General features: G+C 33.1%; 6 protein-coding genes and 1 long non-coding RNA gene across 8 annotated transcripts; 2 read left to right on the plus strand and 5 right to left on the minus strand.

Annotated features, from left to right (window-relative positions):
• Positions 1-566: 566 nt before the first annotated feature.
• On the minus strand, positions 567-1,881 carry LOC121113824 (crossover junction endonuclease EME1). Its single transcript, XM_040707693.2, has 2 exons — positions 1,589-1,881; positions 567-1,528 (listed from the first exon to the last, which is right to left on the minus strand). Exons 1-2 carry the CDS (start codon positions 1,770-1,772, stop codon positions 777-779), a joined length of 936 nt encoding a protein of 311 aa, XP_040563627.1. The 5' UTR covers positions 1,773-1,881; the 3' UTR covers positions 567-776.
• On the plus strand, positions 1,855-2,867 carry LOC121113826 (thymidine kinase 2, mitochondrial). The gene is made up of 2 exons (XM_040707695.1): positions 1,855-1,975; positions 2,045-2,867. The coding sequence occupies exon 2, from the start codon at positions 2,078-2,080 to the stop codon at positions 2,786-2,788; it is 711 nt and encodes a 236-aa protein (XP_040563629.1). The 5' UTR covers positions 1,855-1,975; positions 2,045-2,077; the 3' UTR covers positions 2,789-2,867.
• Positions 2,780-4,605, minus strand: LOC121113821 (uncharacterized). The gene is given in 6 exon segments (XM_040707689.2): positions 2,780-3,539; positions 3,541-3,799; positions 3,801-4,111; positions 4,172-4,289; positions 4,342-4,458; positions 4,519-4,605. Coding segments are annotated over 6 exon segments (1,524 nt in total). The 5' UTR covers positions 4,566-4,605; the 3' UTR covers positions 2,780-2,867.
• On the plus strand, positions 3,425-5,395 carry LOC139904817 (uncharacterized). The gene is made up of 2 exons (XR_011779045.1): positions 3,425-4,121; positions 4,185-5,395. It is a non-coding gene; the product is annotated as an uncharacterized lncRNA (long non-coding RNA).
• LOC121113820 (uncharacterized) lies at positions 4,898-8,939 on the minus strand. 2 transcript variants are annotated; one of them, XM_040707688.2, is made up of 3 exons: positions 8,741-8,939; positions 7,932-8,551; positions 4,898-7,429 (listed from the first exon to the last, which is right to left on the minus strand). In XM_040707688.2, exons 2-3 carry the CDS (start codon positions 8,370-8,372, stop codon positions 6,269-6,271), a joined length of 1,602 nt encoding a protein of 533 aa, XP_040563622.1. In that variant the 5' UTR covers positions 8,373-8,551; positions 8,741-8,939; the 3' UTR covers positions 4,898-6,268. The 2 variants fall into 2 exon arrangements, 1 of the variants encoding a protein (XP_040563622.1); XR_011779044.1 differs by having other exon boundaries at positions 5,142-5,193; positions 6,078-7,429; positions 7,932-8,901.
• Positions 8,940-9,853: 914 nt separating this feature from the next.
• Sfxn2 (sideroflexin 2) lies at positions 9,854-14,021 on the minus strand. Its single transcript, XM_040707692.2, has 4 exons — positions 13,889-14,021; positions 11,728-12,123; positions 11,240-11,659; positions 9,854-10,579 (listed from the first exon to the last, which is right to left on the minus strand). The coding sequence occupies exons 2-4, from the start codon at positions 12,106-12,108 to the stop codon at positions 10,412-10,414; spliced, it is 969 nt and encodes a 322-aa protein (XP_040563626.1). The 5' UTR covers positions 12,109-12,123; positions 13,889-14,021; the 3' UTR covers positions 9,854-10,411.
• Positions 12,124-14,723, minus strand: Oga (O-GlcNAcase). Its single transcript, XM_040707687.2, has 2 exons — positions 14,182-14,723; positions 12,124-13,843 (listed from the first exon to the last, which is right to left on the minus strand). Exons 1-2 carry the CDS (start codon positions 14,567-14,569, stop codon positions 12,297-12,299), a joined length of 1,935 nt encoding a protein of 644 aa, XP_040563621.1. The 5' UTR covers positions 14,570-14,723; the 3' UTR covers positions 12,124-12,296.
• Positions 14,724-16,057: the final 1,334 nt, after the last annotated feature.

Here is a 16,057-nt window from a genome sequence, read left to right on the forward strand (position 1 = left end):
CAAGACTTTCTAAAGAGAACATTCGACTCGAAAAGGATCTTGGCTCTCTGGAATCGGGAGAGGACTGGAATGCCATCAAAGAGGAACTCCTATTACAAAGACGCCTCCTCTATAATCGATTCCTCCCTTTCATTAAAAATTCACTTCCTCATCTTGACAGGACTTGTCCTATGTGTGAATACAACTTCTCACCTAGTACTACTTCGCAAATGGAGTTTGAGGCCCATGTCATACAACATTTTCCATACGAAAATGAAGAGGTCTTCTATGACACTGGCCATTCCTTTTCTTCTTGATCCGATTGAGATATAAAAACCATATACATAATTCATCAAGTTTGTCAGACATTTTTTAATTCATCCGTATTGCCACTACTTAGTCAAGACACAAGCTATTAATTATATATATATATATATATATATTATTTTTTTTATGTAACAGAGAGTAAGTTACATTCATTTGCTAAAGTCATAATTGCATATTTCGTTTTGATTTCCTGCATGTGAATCTCTGTATCATTCATTATTCTCAAATAATAAATATATTATTAAACTCAAGCCAGCTCATTCATTTTATCTATAGTCAGCCGTTAATTTATTTTCTGTACTTTGTGAGTTATAGATATTCAATATGAAATTGACTTCTATAGTTAAGTAAAATAAATAGATTAAAAATTCAAAACTAAAAATCAAATGATTTACGTAAAACCCTAACCTTCTCATATATTATTCATATCCTTTTTATAGAGTAATTCAATCATGCATAAACAAATTATATTACTTCTGAAGCATCTCATTCCCATCTAGAGAAAGAAACATTTTAGCTATTTTCCTACTTGCCTCGATTCCAATTTTAATAGAACCCCCAGTCATTAAGTCAGCTCCTCTTCTAACTTGTATATCAGCTAATAACTTTTCGGGATACTCCGCCCTAGATAGAGCTTTTATAAGAGCGGAAGGTGATGGATATATATTAGTAATGGCTTTTGCCCGATCAATTCCTACGAAATGAGATATTTGCATTAGCCAATTTTGCCACAAGTTTAAACATCCTATTCCATTAGAGTTCACGGCTATGTTACCCTTAGCACTTGGAGCATAGAAACCATAATCATCACTCGATATCCTCTTCCGCTCTTTTTCTTCGCACTCAGAGATGGCTCGAGTATAATGATACACAACATCTCCAATCTTATCATAGTCTGTATTAAAAATTATATAGTTGATCCCATGCTTCAATTGAGCATCACATAATGCCTTTTGAGCATGCAAATGAGTTACGATAGGTCCTTGATTTGACGCCAGAGTCTCACCTCGTACACGTGCCGTCTTTTTCTTTTGAGCAAATCGCTCTACTTGACCGAAATAAGATTGATATTGATACACTACGACGGTCACGTTCTTTGAGCAGTTGAGGTGTGATAACCAAGTATCAAAGCCATTTCGAAAAATGAGCTCTCCAAGTTCCGATCCTTTGAGTATAATTAAATGTTGAGGAGACAAACTCCACTCCAAATCTTTTTTATTCTCTAAAATAATTTGGTCCAATATGTATGGAAATAGATGATGAGTTTTTAGTTTATACGTACTTTTAAAAACCCATGAAATTGAGGAGTAAATTTCCAATGGTTGAACTCTGTAAGTAAAGGTTTTTCTTTTTGTTGATATGAGTGGATTATCTTCAGAGGAGGACAGGCTTCTCAAAATGAATGGCCCAGGAACAGAATTAACAACTGAGGGATCAATTAGTACGATAATCCCTGGCTGGGCCATTATTCCATCGATTAAAAGCTAGCTAAAGTTTTTCCCGGGTTTTTTTTTACTTCTCCTTTATTTGTTGTGAGCTGAGAAAGAGAAAAAAATTACTTTACATTTTGATTTTATTCAGACCAAACGTTGATATTATTTATTACTAGGTACGTATGTGCTACAGTGTAAACTACCCTTAGTTCGGTCATATTTTTAATTATCTTCAGGTTAGCTACCCTATATATTTTTCTCCATAAAATATAGTGTACGAAATAATAAAGTTATATTAATAATAGTAGTTGCAGTGAGAACCCTTTATTGCTCCTAAAATGAAGAATAGGTTTACTGTTTGTGTAGAAGGGAACATAGCCTCTGGAAAGACAACGTTTTTAAAACTCTTTAATTCAAATTTACAATTTGACAAAGAACTTCCTCAAGTTTCCTGCAAAGTCATTGAAGAGCCTGTCCCCTCATGGCAAAATCTTTGTGGCCATAACATCCTTGAGATGATGTATAAGGATCCCCATCGATGGGGACATTTATTTCAGTCCTATGTCACTCTTACAATGACACAGGCTCATACTCTTCAAATTAAGGAATCCATCAAACTCATGGAGCGATCCCTTCTAACGGCAGAACGATGCTTTGCTGCTAATTTGTATTGCTCTGGAATCATGAGCAAACCTGAATATCTAGTTCTCAAAGAATGGTACGCGTATTTAAACTCACACCCTAAGATAAATGTATCTGCAGATCTGATAGTGTACCTTCGTACAACTCCAGAGACTTGCTTCAAAAGAACAATCTCTAGATCAAGAACAGAGGAATCCGCTATTTCCATCTCGTATCTGAAGGATCTTCATAAACTTCATGAAGAATGTTTGATAGAAGACAAGTCTCTTACCGCGCCTGTTATCGTAGTGGATGCTGAACAGGACTTTCACGAGTTTCCTCATCTTTTAAAATCAATTCAAAGGAACATCCTCAACTATTATGAACAATTTCGACAAAATGATAAAGAAAATGGCTCATTTTCTTAATATGACGTTAATTCTATTTAATTTCTTGCGAATAATTAATTAATCATGAATATACAGCCTATCACGAATTAATATGTAATTAATGCATTTCGATTATTTCATTTACTAGATATAGTGTCTTGACTGCTGCCTCTTTGATGGTATATTCAAAACTAGGGCTACTTTCAAACTGTAAGCAAAAGATTGATTCCTTCAATGCTGAACGAATTGACTTTAAAACATCCAAGTTATGGGTTCCTCCATACAGTTTTAAAGAGCTCTCAGCCCATTCATAAAGGACTTTTCCTCTATTTTTGCTTAATCCTGGTTCAATCTGATCTAAAGAACGGAGGTAGTCATTACAAAGTTGAATTTTTGTCTTGAACATTTCAAACGTTGGATTAACATCAGGATTTGAGGCCAATGGACGACAATATAAAGGTATGATCCATCTACGCAATGAATTTAAGAAGTAGTGATTCTCGGTCAAAATATTCGTGCTCTGGATATAGAATTTTAAATAGGTGTTGATATCATTTCGATCTATTTCAGATTTTTTTCTTTCCAGTTTGTTCATCAAATGTTCGACAAAATTTAAATCATTTTTGTTATCACACTTGTTACACTTGTACATATTATTTTCACATGGATTAAGCTGACCTTTTCTACATGAGTCACACTTAACTCCGTCAGGGTTGAGTTCGAATTCAGACTCATCTTTGCACCTCTTGCAAGAACACACAAAATACCAATTATCCTTCAATGTTTTTTTGTCTTATTCGGGTGGGTTTTTGAGTATGAACGTAGTTTATTGTGACCATTTCTCCAGCATGAATGTCTCTCGTAGCCATCATAATAGTTTTGAATGGTGATTTATGACTTATGATAGGTCTGGCGTTGGGGACACAATCATGTGATAGAAGAGACGTCAAACAATATAATCCTCTAAATCCTGCGCTTCCTGTGGAGTTGTAAATTTCGTAGTTATTGACTTCTACAATTCCCATAGCTTGGAGTATGTGTTTCTCATTCATTTTTAATGATTTTTTTGAGGGGAACCAATATAGGGATACGAATCCCATTCTTATACTCTGTATCTTCCATTCTTTCTTTTGCATGATCCATTAAATGAATTAAGCAATTGTAGACTTCAGGATTCGTTTCTTTTGACAGTAATAACTTTAGGACTAAAATGGAATGTAGAATAGAAGATCTACATATTTCGTTGATGGATAAGTCTTCTATGCCAAAACGACAGAGATATGGACAAATAGTCTGATGATCAGAACATGAATCCTGACAAATAGGAAATCGACAAGCAGAACAGGCATTTTTTGGACTCACCTATAACAAGGTAATATATATTTATATTCGGAAATAATAAATTATTTTTCACATTCCTACTTTTGTATAACAGGCGATGCATATTGGTGTCTCTACTATTGGGTTTGGTCCTACCAATCCTGGAGTTTCCTCGAATATTATATTACCCTTTGGAATGTGATTTGTTGCAATTAAAAATCTTCAAAAGAGTATTGATTAGTCTCAATATTTGCTACTCGGTTATCACCCACCTTCCGACTTCAATCGATTCACAAATTTTATATGGAAAGCAGTTGTCGTCATTGCAGTGAAGTAATTTATGAGCCTTTGAACAGAAGTAGACAACATCCTCTCCGTGTTTTTCGCAACTTGTAAGAGGGGAATTTATCTTGATGATATTTGTTCAATTGCTAAGTAATAGATCTTACCGAAGAGTTGATGGCTGGTAACAAATGAAGCAACTCTGTCCGTTCATCCTGATAGACTCACTATCTTACTCAATATGATTATTGATTGTAGAATGCTTGGACAAGAGCCAGTTTGTCAGTGAATTAAGTAAGTACTGATATTATTATGTTTATTTTTAAGTTCATATACATAAGAAGGTAAGGTCTTATATTTTCTAATTAACCATTTTTAAGTAATATATTATGTTAATATCTTTCCTTATTTTATGCGAAACATTAGTCGAATCCTTGAAATTGCACATTGATATTTACCTTTTCTTTAAAAGAACTAAAGTATATCAGTTCACAAAATAGCCTCAGGAAATAGACGGAAAGGTGAAAATAAACCCTTTATAATTAATTATTATTAAGCGTATTTTTGACCTTTATTTATATTATCAATAACAGAAAATTCATATTTAGCTAGACTACTGTATAGCTTAAGCTCTAAAAAAATTAACTTATTGTGAGACGAATCCAACAAAGATACGTGTTAGTAATTAATTTTCTATGTCATTCGTCCATCCAAATCAAGCGTGTGTAATCAACAATAATAATTATTAAGATACACAGTCACCAAAGATAATTAAAAAAAAAACATACACTAGCTATCAAACTTCACATATATTATCGTTAACTATGTATACAACTTTAGTGCTAAAAGAAATGAATAATTAGTCATGATAGCCAAAAAATTATTAATTAATTATTTAAGTAGTATATCTAACAAAAATAGTATGTTTTTTTTTTTTTGTAATTTCTTTTGTCCTGATAAACTCTGAATTTTTTTTAAAATATAAAAAGACCATAAATAAATTAATGTATAAACACAAATTTCAGCCTTAAAAAGAAAATTTCATTAGTCACATAATTTAATAATATTCCTTATTGTATATGAGGGTGTGTTAAAGATTAATACAAGAAGAATTACAATATGTTTAAGTGGAATAAGTAATAAGCAAAAAAAATTGTGGAATCATTTTAAAGATTTTTTTTGATATGTGAAATAAAAAAGAGAATAAAATTACCAGGTACATATAATATATAAGAAGAGCCATTTTCCCCACATATTTTTGAATAATACATAAAAAATACAGAGAATTACGCAAAAAACGATAATTTTTAAGGTAGAATTAATAAAAAATGTATAATAGGAGTAGAATAAGCAGTAAAAACATATCTTTACTAAAGTTAACTTTTATCTGCTTAAAAAAATAACATAAGCAAGTATTGTTCTAAATCCCCTACTAATGACGACAATAAAAAGTAAAACCAAGTATAACTCATTACTCTTTTAAATATTTGACATAAACAAAATTAATTTTGTATACTACTGCTGCTCCTCGAAAAGATTGATGAAAATAAATGAACTGAGAAAAGGATCCCAAAATATCTTACTTAAGAGAGTAAAGGCTATTAGCGTTGAAGGGCTACTATTTATAGCTCAATGAATTATTATTAGTAGTGTAAAAAAATTTCAAAAGAGAACGAAAATAGACATAATTATTAAATGAAATAAAAGGCTACTTCGCTAATCATACATTTTCTTGGAGAAAGAATGTTCACTGAAAAATTACAATTACATCCAATATATATATAGTAATTATTTTTTTTCTTTATAATGAATACTAAGTAAGTTAGGGATACACTTCATACAGATTGAATTATGTTGTTTCATTTTGTCTTAAGATTGCGAGGTGAAGATTACGGTAAGAGTTTATTTATATTTAATCTAATCATCGTCCGAAGAATCTTCAGAACTAGAATCCGAGGAGGAATCTTCCTCTGAATCTGACGATGACTCACTTTCGTTCTCTGATTGTTTTATTTCTTCTTCTTTTTTTACAACGTTTTCAGAAACAACAGGTGGTGGTTTAGATGCCGAACTTTCCGCCGGTAGACTGTTTATATAATCTTTTATATCACTTAACGACTTGGACGAAGCCTCCTCAATATCTAAAACGACATATCCCTCCTCATCCTCTGTGATTTTTTCACCGTTTTTATGCATTAAAGACAAAATGGGTTGTTGATGATGCTCGTCTAGTTGCCCAATACGTGTTTGAAGATCAATAATTTCCTCCCGAGTCCATTTTGCTGGCTCAGGATGAGATTGCTCGACCTTCACTTTCTTCTTAGGAGGTGAGTTCCTTTCTTGAAGGGGTCTCTTGAAGGATTTTTTGGAATTGGATTTATTTTTCCCAATGGGTTTTTTCTTTTTATTACTATGACCCTTCGACATGTAGAATGTCGTAAAAAGATGCTGCAAATTACTCTGAATGGATAACATTGTGTCTTGAGCTGATAGTAGAGTCTGAGTGAAAATCGTGGAATTGGTGAGATCGAGTTTTGTAGGAACTTCCAAACACACTCGTCTAGCAAACATGACCTCGAACTTATGTTGTAACTGACTAGCTAATTGTACACTCTGTGACATTTCATCCTTAGAATGCCTGTACGCTCGTGCTATGATGGATCGAAAATCATCGGCAACTTGAAGGGGATGCACATACACTCCTTTCCTGAGACGATTTCGTAATTTAATCAAGTCTAATTTCCCTCTCGGAAGTTTTTTGAAGGGTGCAGCGTAAGTAGAATGAATTTGCGAGTCTACCAGCTCCTCCAAAATTTCTCGACAAGCATCAATTGGTGGTTTTTGTAGGTTAATTTGACGATTCGTCGCAGGCGGGGTAGGTTGTGGTTGTTGTTGACGTTTTTCATTTGAAACTTTTTTTGGGTGGTTCGAGTGAATGCTACTGTTACTTTTGTTGATATTATTATTGTTGGATAAGCTGACTTTTCTATTGTTGTTGGTTGAGCTGACTTTTCTTCGTTTGTTAGAAGGTAAATCAGTGTATTTGCAATTTTGAAAGTCTATCTTCGATGCTTTTTCCTATATAAAACAACAGACATTAAATAATAAGTGGATAAATTGTTAATCTTTAAAGTTTTAAGGGGATTTATAAAATTAATGTATATCTCGCATTTGTATCTATTGACATCATGATTATGACCATATATGTCATGTTTACAATCTGCATTTTTACTAAATAAAAATATGAACAGATTCTAGTTAAGTCAAAATAACGTAGTTTGAGTCACATAATAATTCACAATAGAGATTAAACTCATGTCTTAAAGGTAAGTAGGAAAAATAGTCATAATTAAATATGAGCAGACAAGAGGAACTCTTGGAGATATTTTACACATGTTTACACACAGACAAGACAGGCACAGAATGAAAACGAGTATCACACACACACAAACATCCCTATGCTCTATGCTCATTTGGACCACCAAACGGCAAATGCTGTTGTACTAAAGACAGGTAAATAAAGGCAAGGGCAATGGGTTGGATTTGAATTTAGAAGAAATAAGAGATGAGACTTGCACACCTTTGTGAATTCTTCAAGTTCGATGGCAATTTTATGAATGAAATGATCCTGCGGATTAAATGTCTTGGCGTTTTTCCAGATAAGTTCAATGTCTTTAACACAATCCCGGTAATGAGCGTACTTGCGAGTTCTTATTTTCTCTTTGACAGTCCCCAGATCCATGGGTTTAGTGATAACATTAGGATAATCAGGGATCCCTAGGGCAATATGATCCACTGGTTTTCGAAAGGCTGGACTTTTCGGATGTCGAAGAAGAGGTTCCAAGAGGTAGATTTTTATACACTGAAGTTGTGAAGTAAGAAGCTTCTTCTCGTCTTTTGGAGGGAGCAACATGACCATAGAATCGCCTCCTCCAGACTCAACGTCCACTTCCTCTTCCTCTTCTTCCTCCTCTTCCCGCATTCGCCCACTGTAACCCAAAGGATCCAAAACCATACTCATTCAATTTCCCCCTTCCTTCTTATTTCCTTGCTCCTTCCCGGGCCACTCTTGGGAGACAACTGGCAGCTGATGTTTTCTGAAGCCGATTCTTCTCCTACTAGATACAGTGGTAACACTCGTTCACGCACTCCTTTCAACACGCTTCAAGGAATTACATCACTCCTTTTCAGTTGCTTACCCTGCTCAATAAATAAATAAAGAAAGAATCAGAAGGAAAGCGGAGGTAGAGCGCAGAGCAAGGCGTCCGGGCGTGCGCGATTTCCAAAACACAACAGAGCTCAAGAAAATTATTAGAAACAGAAAATCAACTATTCATGTATCAATAACAGCTGCATAGTTTGTCTCATTAATTTGAAAACTTTACTGACTTTTACTTCTCGCTTCCATTTCGTGATATTCATCCGCATTTTGTTTGTTTCACTCATCTTATTCTCGTAATCAATAACTCCATTAAAACCCTAATCCAGAACATATATCCCACACATAGGTCTCATCATCAGCCTCTTATTTTATGGTCGCGATGGCCCATGTTGGTAACCCTGTCTTTAGCACGTGAACTGAAATAATGAGCATCATAGGGCGTTTCTCTGTCGATAATCATAATGCTACCCATCTATCTGCAAGGGTCTTAGCTGTCGATGCGTAAACGTATCTCGCCTTCAAATAAGTGCAAAGGCCTTCTCGAGAAATAATTTAATTACTAAATATGATTTCATTGATAAGAATTATGGACTATTTGATTAATAATGATATCCTTTGCTCTTCCTATTATACCTGTTTCAGCTTTTTCACCTTAGTTTTAGACAAAGAAACTTGAACACTCTAGTAAAATGCCCCCTCTCTTTATTTCGCATGATCAAATTAGGAGTTTTATGTCCTTTGTTTGGAAGTATCCATTTAGAGGTTTTCAATGTCAAAACAAGTCACTAAGTCCTTCTGAGGTTATTGTATCATAAATAAATAATAATTTACTTTTAATTGACGAGGAAATTTAGGTTGAGGGAGGCCCAAAGAGAATGCCTTTTTCAATCCCTCCCAATGAGGAAATCCTTTATTAAATAGCATGATAAGATCTGTCAGTTTTATCAGCTATATCTTGACTACGCATATTTTACATAATGAGTACGAGACAAGGATGATCAAACGAAGACTAGAAGTAATTTTATTAAGAAATAAACAATGGCTAACAGTGCTTTCACGTATGTCAAAAATTGCATCTTAATTAAGAGATGCCATCTTGGGGGCTCAAAGTTGATATTTTTACAAAATAAAATGAACAAAATTCCATTAAATCTTGATTAAACTCCATCAGATGGTCTTATGAATAAAAAAAGACATAACACCTGCATTGAATATTGCGAGATGCCAATTATAAAAAGTAATATTTGAATTAAATCAAAGTAATCTGTATTGGAAATCCATATGAAAAGTTTGAACAAAAATTTTTTTGGCGTTGATTAAGGACGAAAAAAGTAGAATAATTAGAGAAAAATATATAATTATTTCAATTGTAATAGTTAAGTTTTATATACAATATGGAAATAAGATAGTGTGACAATGAATTATCATATTTTAGGGTCATATATATGAAGAGACTAGACATAAAAGAGATACATTCTTATAGACATTGAGGTTATTTTCTTTTATTTGTTGGTCCCATATAATAATTCACTGTTTTTCTTAATATTAATGAAATAATGTGGCTTTTTATGTTATAAAACTTGGTGGTTTAGGTCCCTTAAGTGGCCAACATCAACAAGGCTGATTCACATGAAAACAATATATGGAATTATAAATTTATCTACTTCTTATTGCTCAATCTAATTACTTATTAGTTTACATTCTCGGTATTGGACATTCTTCCTAGATTTAGTTGTTTATTTTTAATAAAACTATGACAAATTGTATTTCAAGTATTCAAAATAAAATATACTAAAATGGTAATTAATTAAAATCTGACGTCAAGCTTAAAAAAAACATTTCAAAATTTATTCCGTTCGTGATAGAATTAAAAAAAAACAAATAGACTTCCATGTAATCTATAGCCCTTTGTTGAACTCAAGTTGGTTAATATTCGTATCCTTGATTGATTTATATGCAGTTGGATCGTATTTCTCGAGAGTATTTTTTGAAATTGTGATTGTTTGTGGAAATAAGGCACATCCAAACGGCACCATTACGCATAAAATTAATCCTATTCCAAATCCCTGAAAATCAAAATATATAAGTATTTTAATTGACATTTTCCGAATTAACGTCGATGAATCTTTTATGAAGATTTTGTAATGAAACTTTTTAATTTAGCTAATTTGGATGCAAATAAGTGATAAAAATGTTTCCTCCCGAAAATCAAAGAACTTTTCTGCTATTAGTATAAAAAGGAAAATATATTCATTTTTGCCTAGTGCGCTCTTTCGAACACCGCAAACATATTTAAACAAGAAGTATCATTAAATATTCAACCAACGGAACTTTTTTATTTATTAAAGTACCACCATAGAAAAGTATTCCAAATGCATTTCAATTAATTTGGTCAAGATTTGTGAATAATTCAACTTAAATTTTAGAATAAGGCATTTTTTATTTTTTGGAAAAAAAAGAAGAAGATTAGGTAGGGAAGAATCGACATTGACTATGGAAGATATAAATATAAACTGATTATCATAGGAAAAAAAGGTAATATAATTAATTTAATGTGGCATTTATAGAGAACTGCAGTGTTTGTATGATCACGTAGGTGTTAATAGGTTAATTTTATGATTTTAATCATTATATAGAGGACTGTAATTAATACATAAATAAAGAATATTGAAAATTTAACTGTTAATCTTAATAATTAAAAAAACTTAGATTGATCAATAACATACCTGAAAGGGGATGTGTAAAAATTTTCTTTTTAAGAACCATTCCTTTTTTTCCATTCTCTCCATAACAAAAGGCAAAAATATCATTCCTGGAGCTGCAATTGTGATTCTACTCAAAACTACACAACTTATTCCCAATGCAGCAGCAGCTTTGGATTTACAAACATTGACTCCCGTTTCTGATTCCTTTAAATCAATTCCCTCCGTCAATTCAACAAATCTCATTAATGGGATATTGACAAAATTTGAAGATGCAACTGCAACAAAAGGTACTAATCTTTTGAAAATGGGAGAAGAGCGAGATCCAAAATGTTTATTGAGTCCTACTGCTGTGCCTAAAGCACAGGTTGTAGCCAAAATATAAGCAGTTACAAGTTGTTTAGGGGATACGTGAGAATTGGCATTCCTATTGGTATAGTTAACCTACGTAAATAACATAAAATTTAGGTTATCAAAAAAAGGTATGCTCTTATGATGAATCAAATTTTTACCAAAGCATTGAATGACTGGTTAAACCATTGCCAAAACATTACTTGTGGGACAGTCTTGTAAAAATGTAGCATAGCACTTGTAATTAACAAACCCCCTGGGACTTGAAAGCTCATTCTTCCAAACACATTTTGTAGTTCTCCAGAATCAGGATGAAAAGCAGATTTGTACAGTCTTAGAGAATGCAAAATTTGTTTTTTGTCAGTCCCAGGAGGTGTTTTATGTGCTTTATAATCTTCTATTAATTTTTTAGCCTTGTAAAAATCGTTAGGACTATGAAAACAGTTGACGGGGCTAGTAAGCCATACGAAATGTTTAAACCGTCCATAAAAAGATGATTGATCCCATAAGGGTTTGTCAACATTAATTCGTTCTGTAAGCATATCAACAATCTTGAGCTGAAAGAAAGAGATTTACTCGCAATAAAAATAGAGTGAAATAGATAAAAGCATCATTAGTTTCTAGAAATTTAATTCAAACAAGGTAAGTACAAAAACGTTGTATAATTAACTCAACCGTTATTTTCACATTATGAACTAGAAAATAAAAATATAGGAATATATATTAATTATCAGACTCCTTTCTTCAATATTATATATTTAGAATTAGATTTGTCATTGTCGTCTAGAGGTCTAAAGTCCTTTTTCAGAAGGTAATGCTTCGTTAAAACGGAGTAACGAGGAATAATTGAAAATTGCGAGGTGTTACTATCTTTAAGGGACTCCACCCATTCACTAACAACTTCTAGCATTAAATCCATACTTTTTGTAAAGAGCAATTGATTTTCTACGACCAAACCAATGATAGAACCATTATTTGGAAAATCAGAGAAAGCATTGTCACATTTTAAGCCTTCTTTAAAAGAATTAATTCGATTGGAGGCGAAAATGAGACCCATAGGACGCGAGTCAATCAATGCCCCATAGGTAAACACAGACTCCTTGCTATGAATGAGTGCGTCAATTAGAACTGAATCTAGAGATGAGAGAAAGTTGAGATTTTGCACAAATTTTTGTATATTTGACTGGATTATGGGCCTCAGTATCAGGGTTTTTTTCTCTAAAAATGCAGGCGCATAATAAACTGGAAATTCATTTTGAGACTGCACCGGGTATAATCTCATAAATTCTCCAGCAAGACCTCCAGGAAGACCAGATAATGTAGGACCCCTGTTAAGAGGCTTTGCACATTGGTCAAGTCCGACCCATTTTAAATATCTATTACAGGCCATTAATGCAATATGAACACTATTCAAGTAAGGATTGATATCAAAAAAGAAATCTCGATTGGGGATAAATGGCAACTTTTCAAAGAGACCACTGAAGGATCGACAGACGTCATTAAAAGTGTAAGCCCGAGCGATCCAGTCATCAATAAAAGATGTTTGGATATTCGTATCAACATCCTCATCCGTTTCATCCATTGATGCTCCTGCGTTTTTATGAACAAATGATCTAGCAATATGAGAATGATCCCTTAGATACTCAAATTCTTTCAAAAGCAATTCTATTTTTGGTCCGTGAGAATAAGGGAGCCAAAACGTTTGCATTAAAAGATCTGCATCTGCTTTTGTGATCATCATTCGTTCGTTTAAAGGCAGATTTGAGAGAGGCACGGGCCTATAAAGCTCCTTAATGACTTCTTCTTGACATTCTTCAGCTACCATGAAAGGATCATATTTATCTCCAAGAGAAGCCCATTTCGAAAGCGTATACAAAGCTGGTACATTTGAAGAATACTCACAGTTAGGATTAGTCAAAACTCCTCTGATATGGGGTATAATCTCAGGATCCCTTCCGTAATAAGGACCCATAAAAATCCTTTGTCCATCATAATCATTGGCATGAAGATTATCCCAGATAACTGGTTTCCTCCTTAACACTTCAGCAATACTTCTGATCTCATCCAAAGTAATGCACTCTGACACAACACAAGATCCGGTCCAGAAAACACCAATATCTGGATGAAGAAGTTCACCCAAAGTAAGTAGATAGTAAGAATTTGGTACATCAGGATCAGCTCTTGAAGAACAATATTCCATAGGACACATTAGAAATTCAACATCTTCTGATGAGACATGATTAAATATTTCGTTTGACACACAGGCATGAGCATGACCTTCAAAAAATCAAACACAATAAATAAAATTAAGTACATAATAACCTTTAAACTATTCGTAGAAGCTCTAACAATCAATACTATTCTTTAAAAAGATTTAAACGATTTTCTGGGCAGTTTCAACTGCGATTTAAAAAGCAAGAAATAAAAAAGATGGGACTGGCCAAGGAATAATAATAGATGAAATTACGCTTTTATTATCATTTTAAGAGTTATGCCAAAAAATGGGTTGCATCTAAAATTGCATTTCTGCCTCTTGAATAATGATTAAATACTTAGAGAGTCATTACTTTTTGATTTATTGACAACTAAATGAATGAATAATGAGTTAAAATTACCAATGGAGGAAAAGACTTCTTTGTCTTTCTCGGGTAAGTTAGTATCGATGTCATCCCACAAGAGCGCAAATCCATTGCATCCAATCTCCCGGAGTCGATCCAACTTGGCTTTTAGAACATCTAAATCCTCCTTTGAGGAATATACCACGTCTAATCCAGGAGAAAGACCGTAAAAGAACCGTACACCTTCTCTTCTGGCTGCGTCAAGAAGTGTTTGAAGTCCACTCAGATCTTCTGGATCTCTCCAATGAGTCCGGTGACGAGCATCATCCTTAGGCGCATAAAGATAAGCATTGCATCCGTAAGAAGATAGCTTTTTGAAGAGATCCACACGTTGATCTTCATTCCATGGACGGTTATAGAACCCCTCAACTACTCCTAACAACATCTTTAGCCTAAGAAATTTTTTTTTTTCCTCTACCAAATATTCGAGAACTCAACTTGGTCCATCTATTATATACCCTCAAAGGGAGTGTTTTGTGTGATCATCATTCCTTTTATATTTTAGCAACATTGAAAAATGACATGACGTCAGAGTCATTGATTAAACTGCCATCTATAAATAAGGAACCTTTCAATGAGTTTAATACTATTTGGAGGAGCACAAGCTCGAATCACGCAACCCGCTGTGGTGAAAAACATCATTTTTGAGGATAAATTTCACATGGGGAACTCATATTAACTTTGTACAATTATAAGGCTATAAAATTTGTCGTAGTTATAGTTTCATACCAACATCACGTGGTATTTTAAGCAACTCTTCCATTTTGTGATAATATTAAAAAATGAGCAAAAAATGACTTAGTGTATACAACTCAAAATCAAAGTAGATTTATGTAAAAGGGGTTTCTAACGTAAATGTTAAAAATATTATGTAACTAATTATATAAAATGATGAATTTGTCCTTCAAATATATATTATCAACTTCAGTTCGTGTTGGTACAAGATCATTATGTTGTAAGTTTCATTCAAATAATTAATTATTATGAAGCATTATTCTTTGATTAATTGTTAGATACTAATGTGAATAATCCATAAAGCTGGTCGAGTCGAGTGTATTTCGATAGTAAGTTAAATGGATTTGAAGTCGCATAATATAAATGGTTGGATTCAGAGCCAAGATCACAAAATATTATTCCAAACTATAAATTAAGAATAATTTATTTTTAGATTATTAGGCACTTAAAACAAGGGGCGTCGCTATAAAATTCGTGCCAAGGCAATAGTTTTAGATACAAAGAGGGCTGCAACTATCTTTTACGCAGAGTGTATTTTTCCATAAGTTCCAACAGGGGCCAACGATTCGTAGCTGACCTGGATCCATAATCTACCTTCCCTCTTTTATTTACACTGTCTGGTGCCTAAAACCACTTTTTTAGATCCAAAATAAGCCCTTAGCTATTTCGAACTCAGACACAACTGTATCGCACTGGCGACAAAAAAAAATCATTGGAAAACGCTGGGAATGCACAGAAAATAACCACAGAAAATTGACTTATGAATGATATATTATATCATCCACTAACCTTTAAATAATAATATAATTAATTAATAAAATGATTTTGTATTTATATACTAGTTGCAGAATAGAAAGAGATAGAAAACTTCATACAGACTCTTTAGATTACTCATATCCCCAATTCATGAATTTAGAAGGATCAAAATAATATAATTTGAAGTAATTACATTTAATTGAACCTGGAGTTTGTAAAGTCACATGTATTTACGCACAGAGTTGAATGGATTTGGAATTAGAATAAGTTTTATAAAAATAATAAGAAATATTAATGTTGCATTAATAATGGATTTGATTGGGATGAACAAGATTCTTATACTTGGTGCCAAAATAGAACCAATTGCAAACGTCAGTCAGAC

Source organism: Lepeophtheirus salmonis, chromosome 2 (assembly GCF_016086655.4).
Source record: "Lepeophtheirus salmonis chromosome 2, UVic_Lsal_1.4, whole genome shotgun sequence".
Lineage (NCBI taxonomy): Eukaryota > Metazoa > Arthropoda > Copepoda > Siphonostomatoida > Caligidae > Lepeophtheirus > Lepeophtheirus salmonis.

Bases quoted from the DNA above. Each gene is read 5' to 3' on its own strand.
- LOC121113824 (XM_040707693.2), bottom strand. From the start codon at position 1,772: ATGGCCCAGCCAGGGATTATCGTACTAATTGATCCCTCAGTTGTTAAT. The intron at 1,529-1,588 runs GTACGTATAAAC...AAATTATTTTAG, and splicing joins AATTTCATGGGTTTTTAAAA to AGAATAAAAAAGATTTGGAG.
- LOC121113826 (XM_040707695.1), top strand. From the start codon at position 2,078: ATGAAGAATAGGTTTACTGTTTGTGTAGAAGGGAACATAGCCTCTGGA.
- LOC121113820 (XM_040707688.2), bottom strand. From the start codon at position 8,372: ATGAGTATGGTTTTGGATCCTTTGGGTTACAGTGGGCGAATGCGGGAA. The intron at 7,430-7,931 runs GTGTGCAAGTCT...TGTTTTATATAG, and splicing joins AACTTGAAGAATTCACAAAG to GAAAAAGCATCGAAGATAGA.
- Sfxn2 (XM_040707692.2), bottom strand. From the start codon at position 12,108: ATGCTTACAGAACGAATTAATGTTGACAAACCCTTATGGGATCAATCA. The intron at 11,660-11,727 runs GTAAAAATTTGA...TTATTTACGTAG, and splicing joins ACCAGTCATTCAATGCTTTG to GTTAACTATACCAATAGGAA. The intron at 10,580-11,239 runs GTATGTTATTGA...TTTGATTTTCAG, and splicing joins TTTTACACATCCCCTTTCAG to GGATTTGGAATAGGATTAAT.
- Oga (XM_040707687.2), bottom strand. From the start codon at position 14,569: ATGTTGTTAGGAGTAGTTGAGGGGTTCTATAACCGTCCATGGAATGAA. The intron at 13,844-14,181 runs GTAATTTTAACT...GATTTTTTGAAG, and splicing joins AGAAGTCTTTTCCTCCATTG to GTCATGCTCATGCCTGTGTG.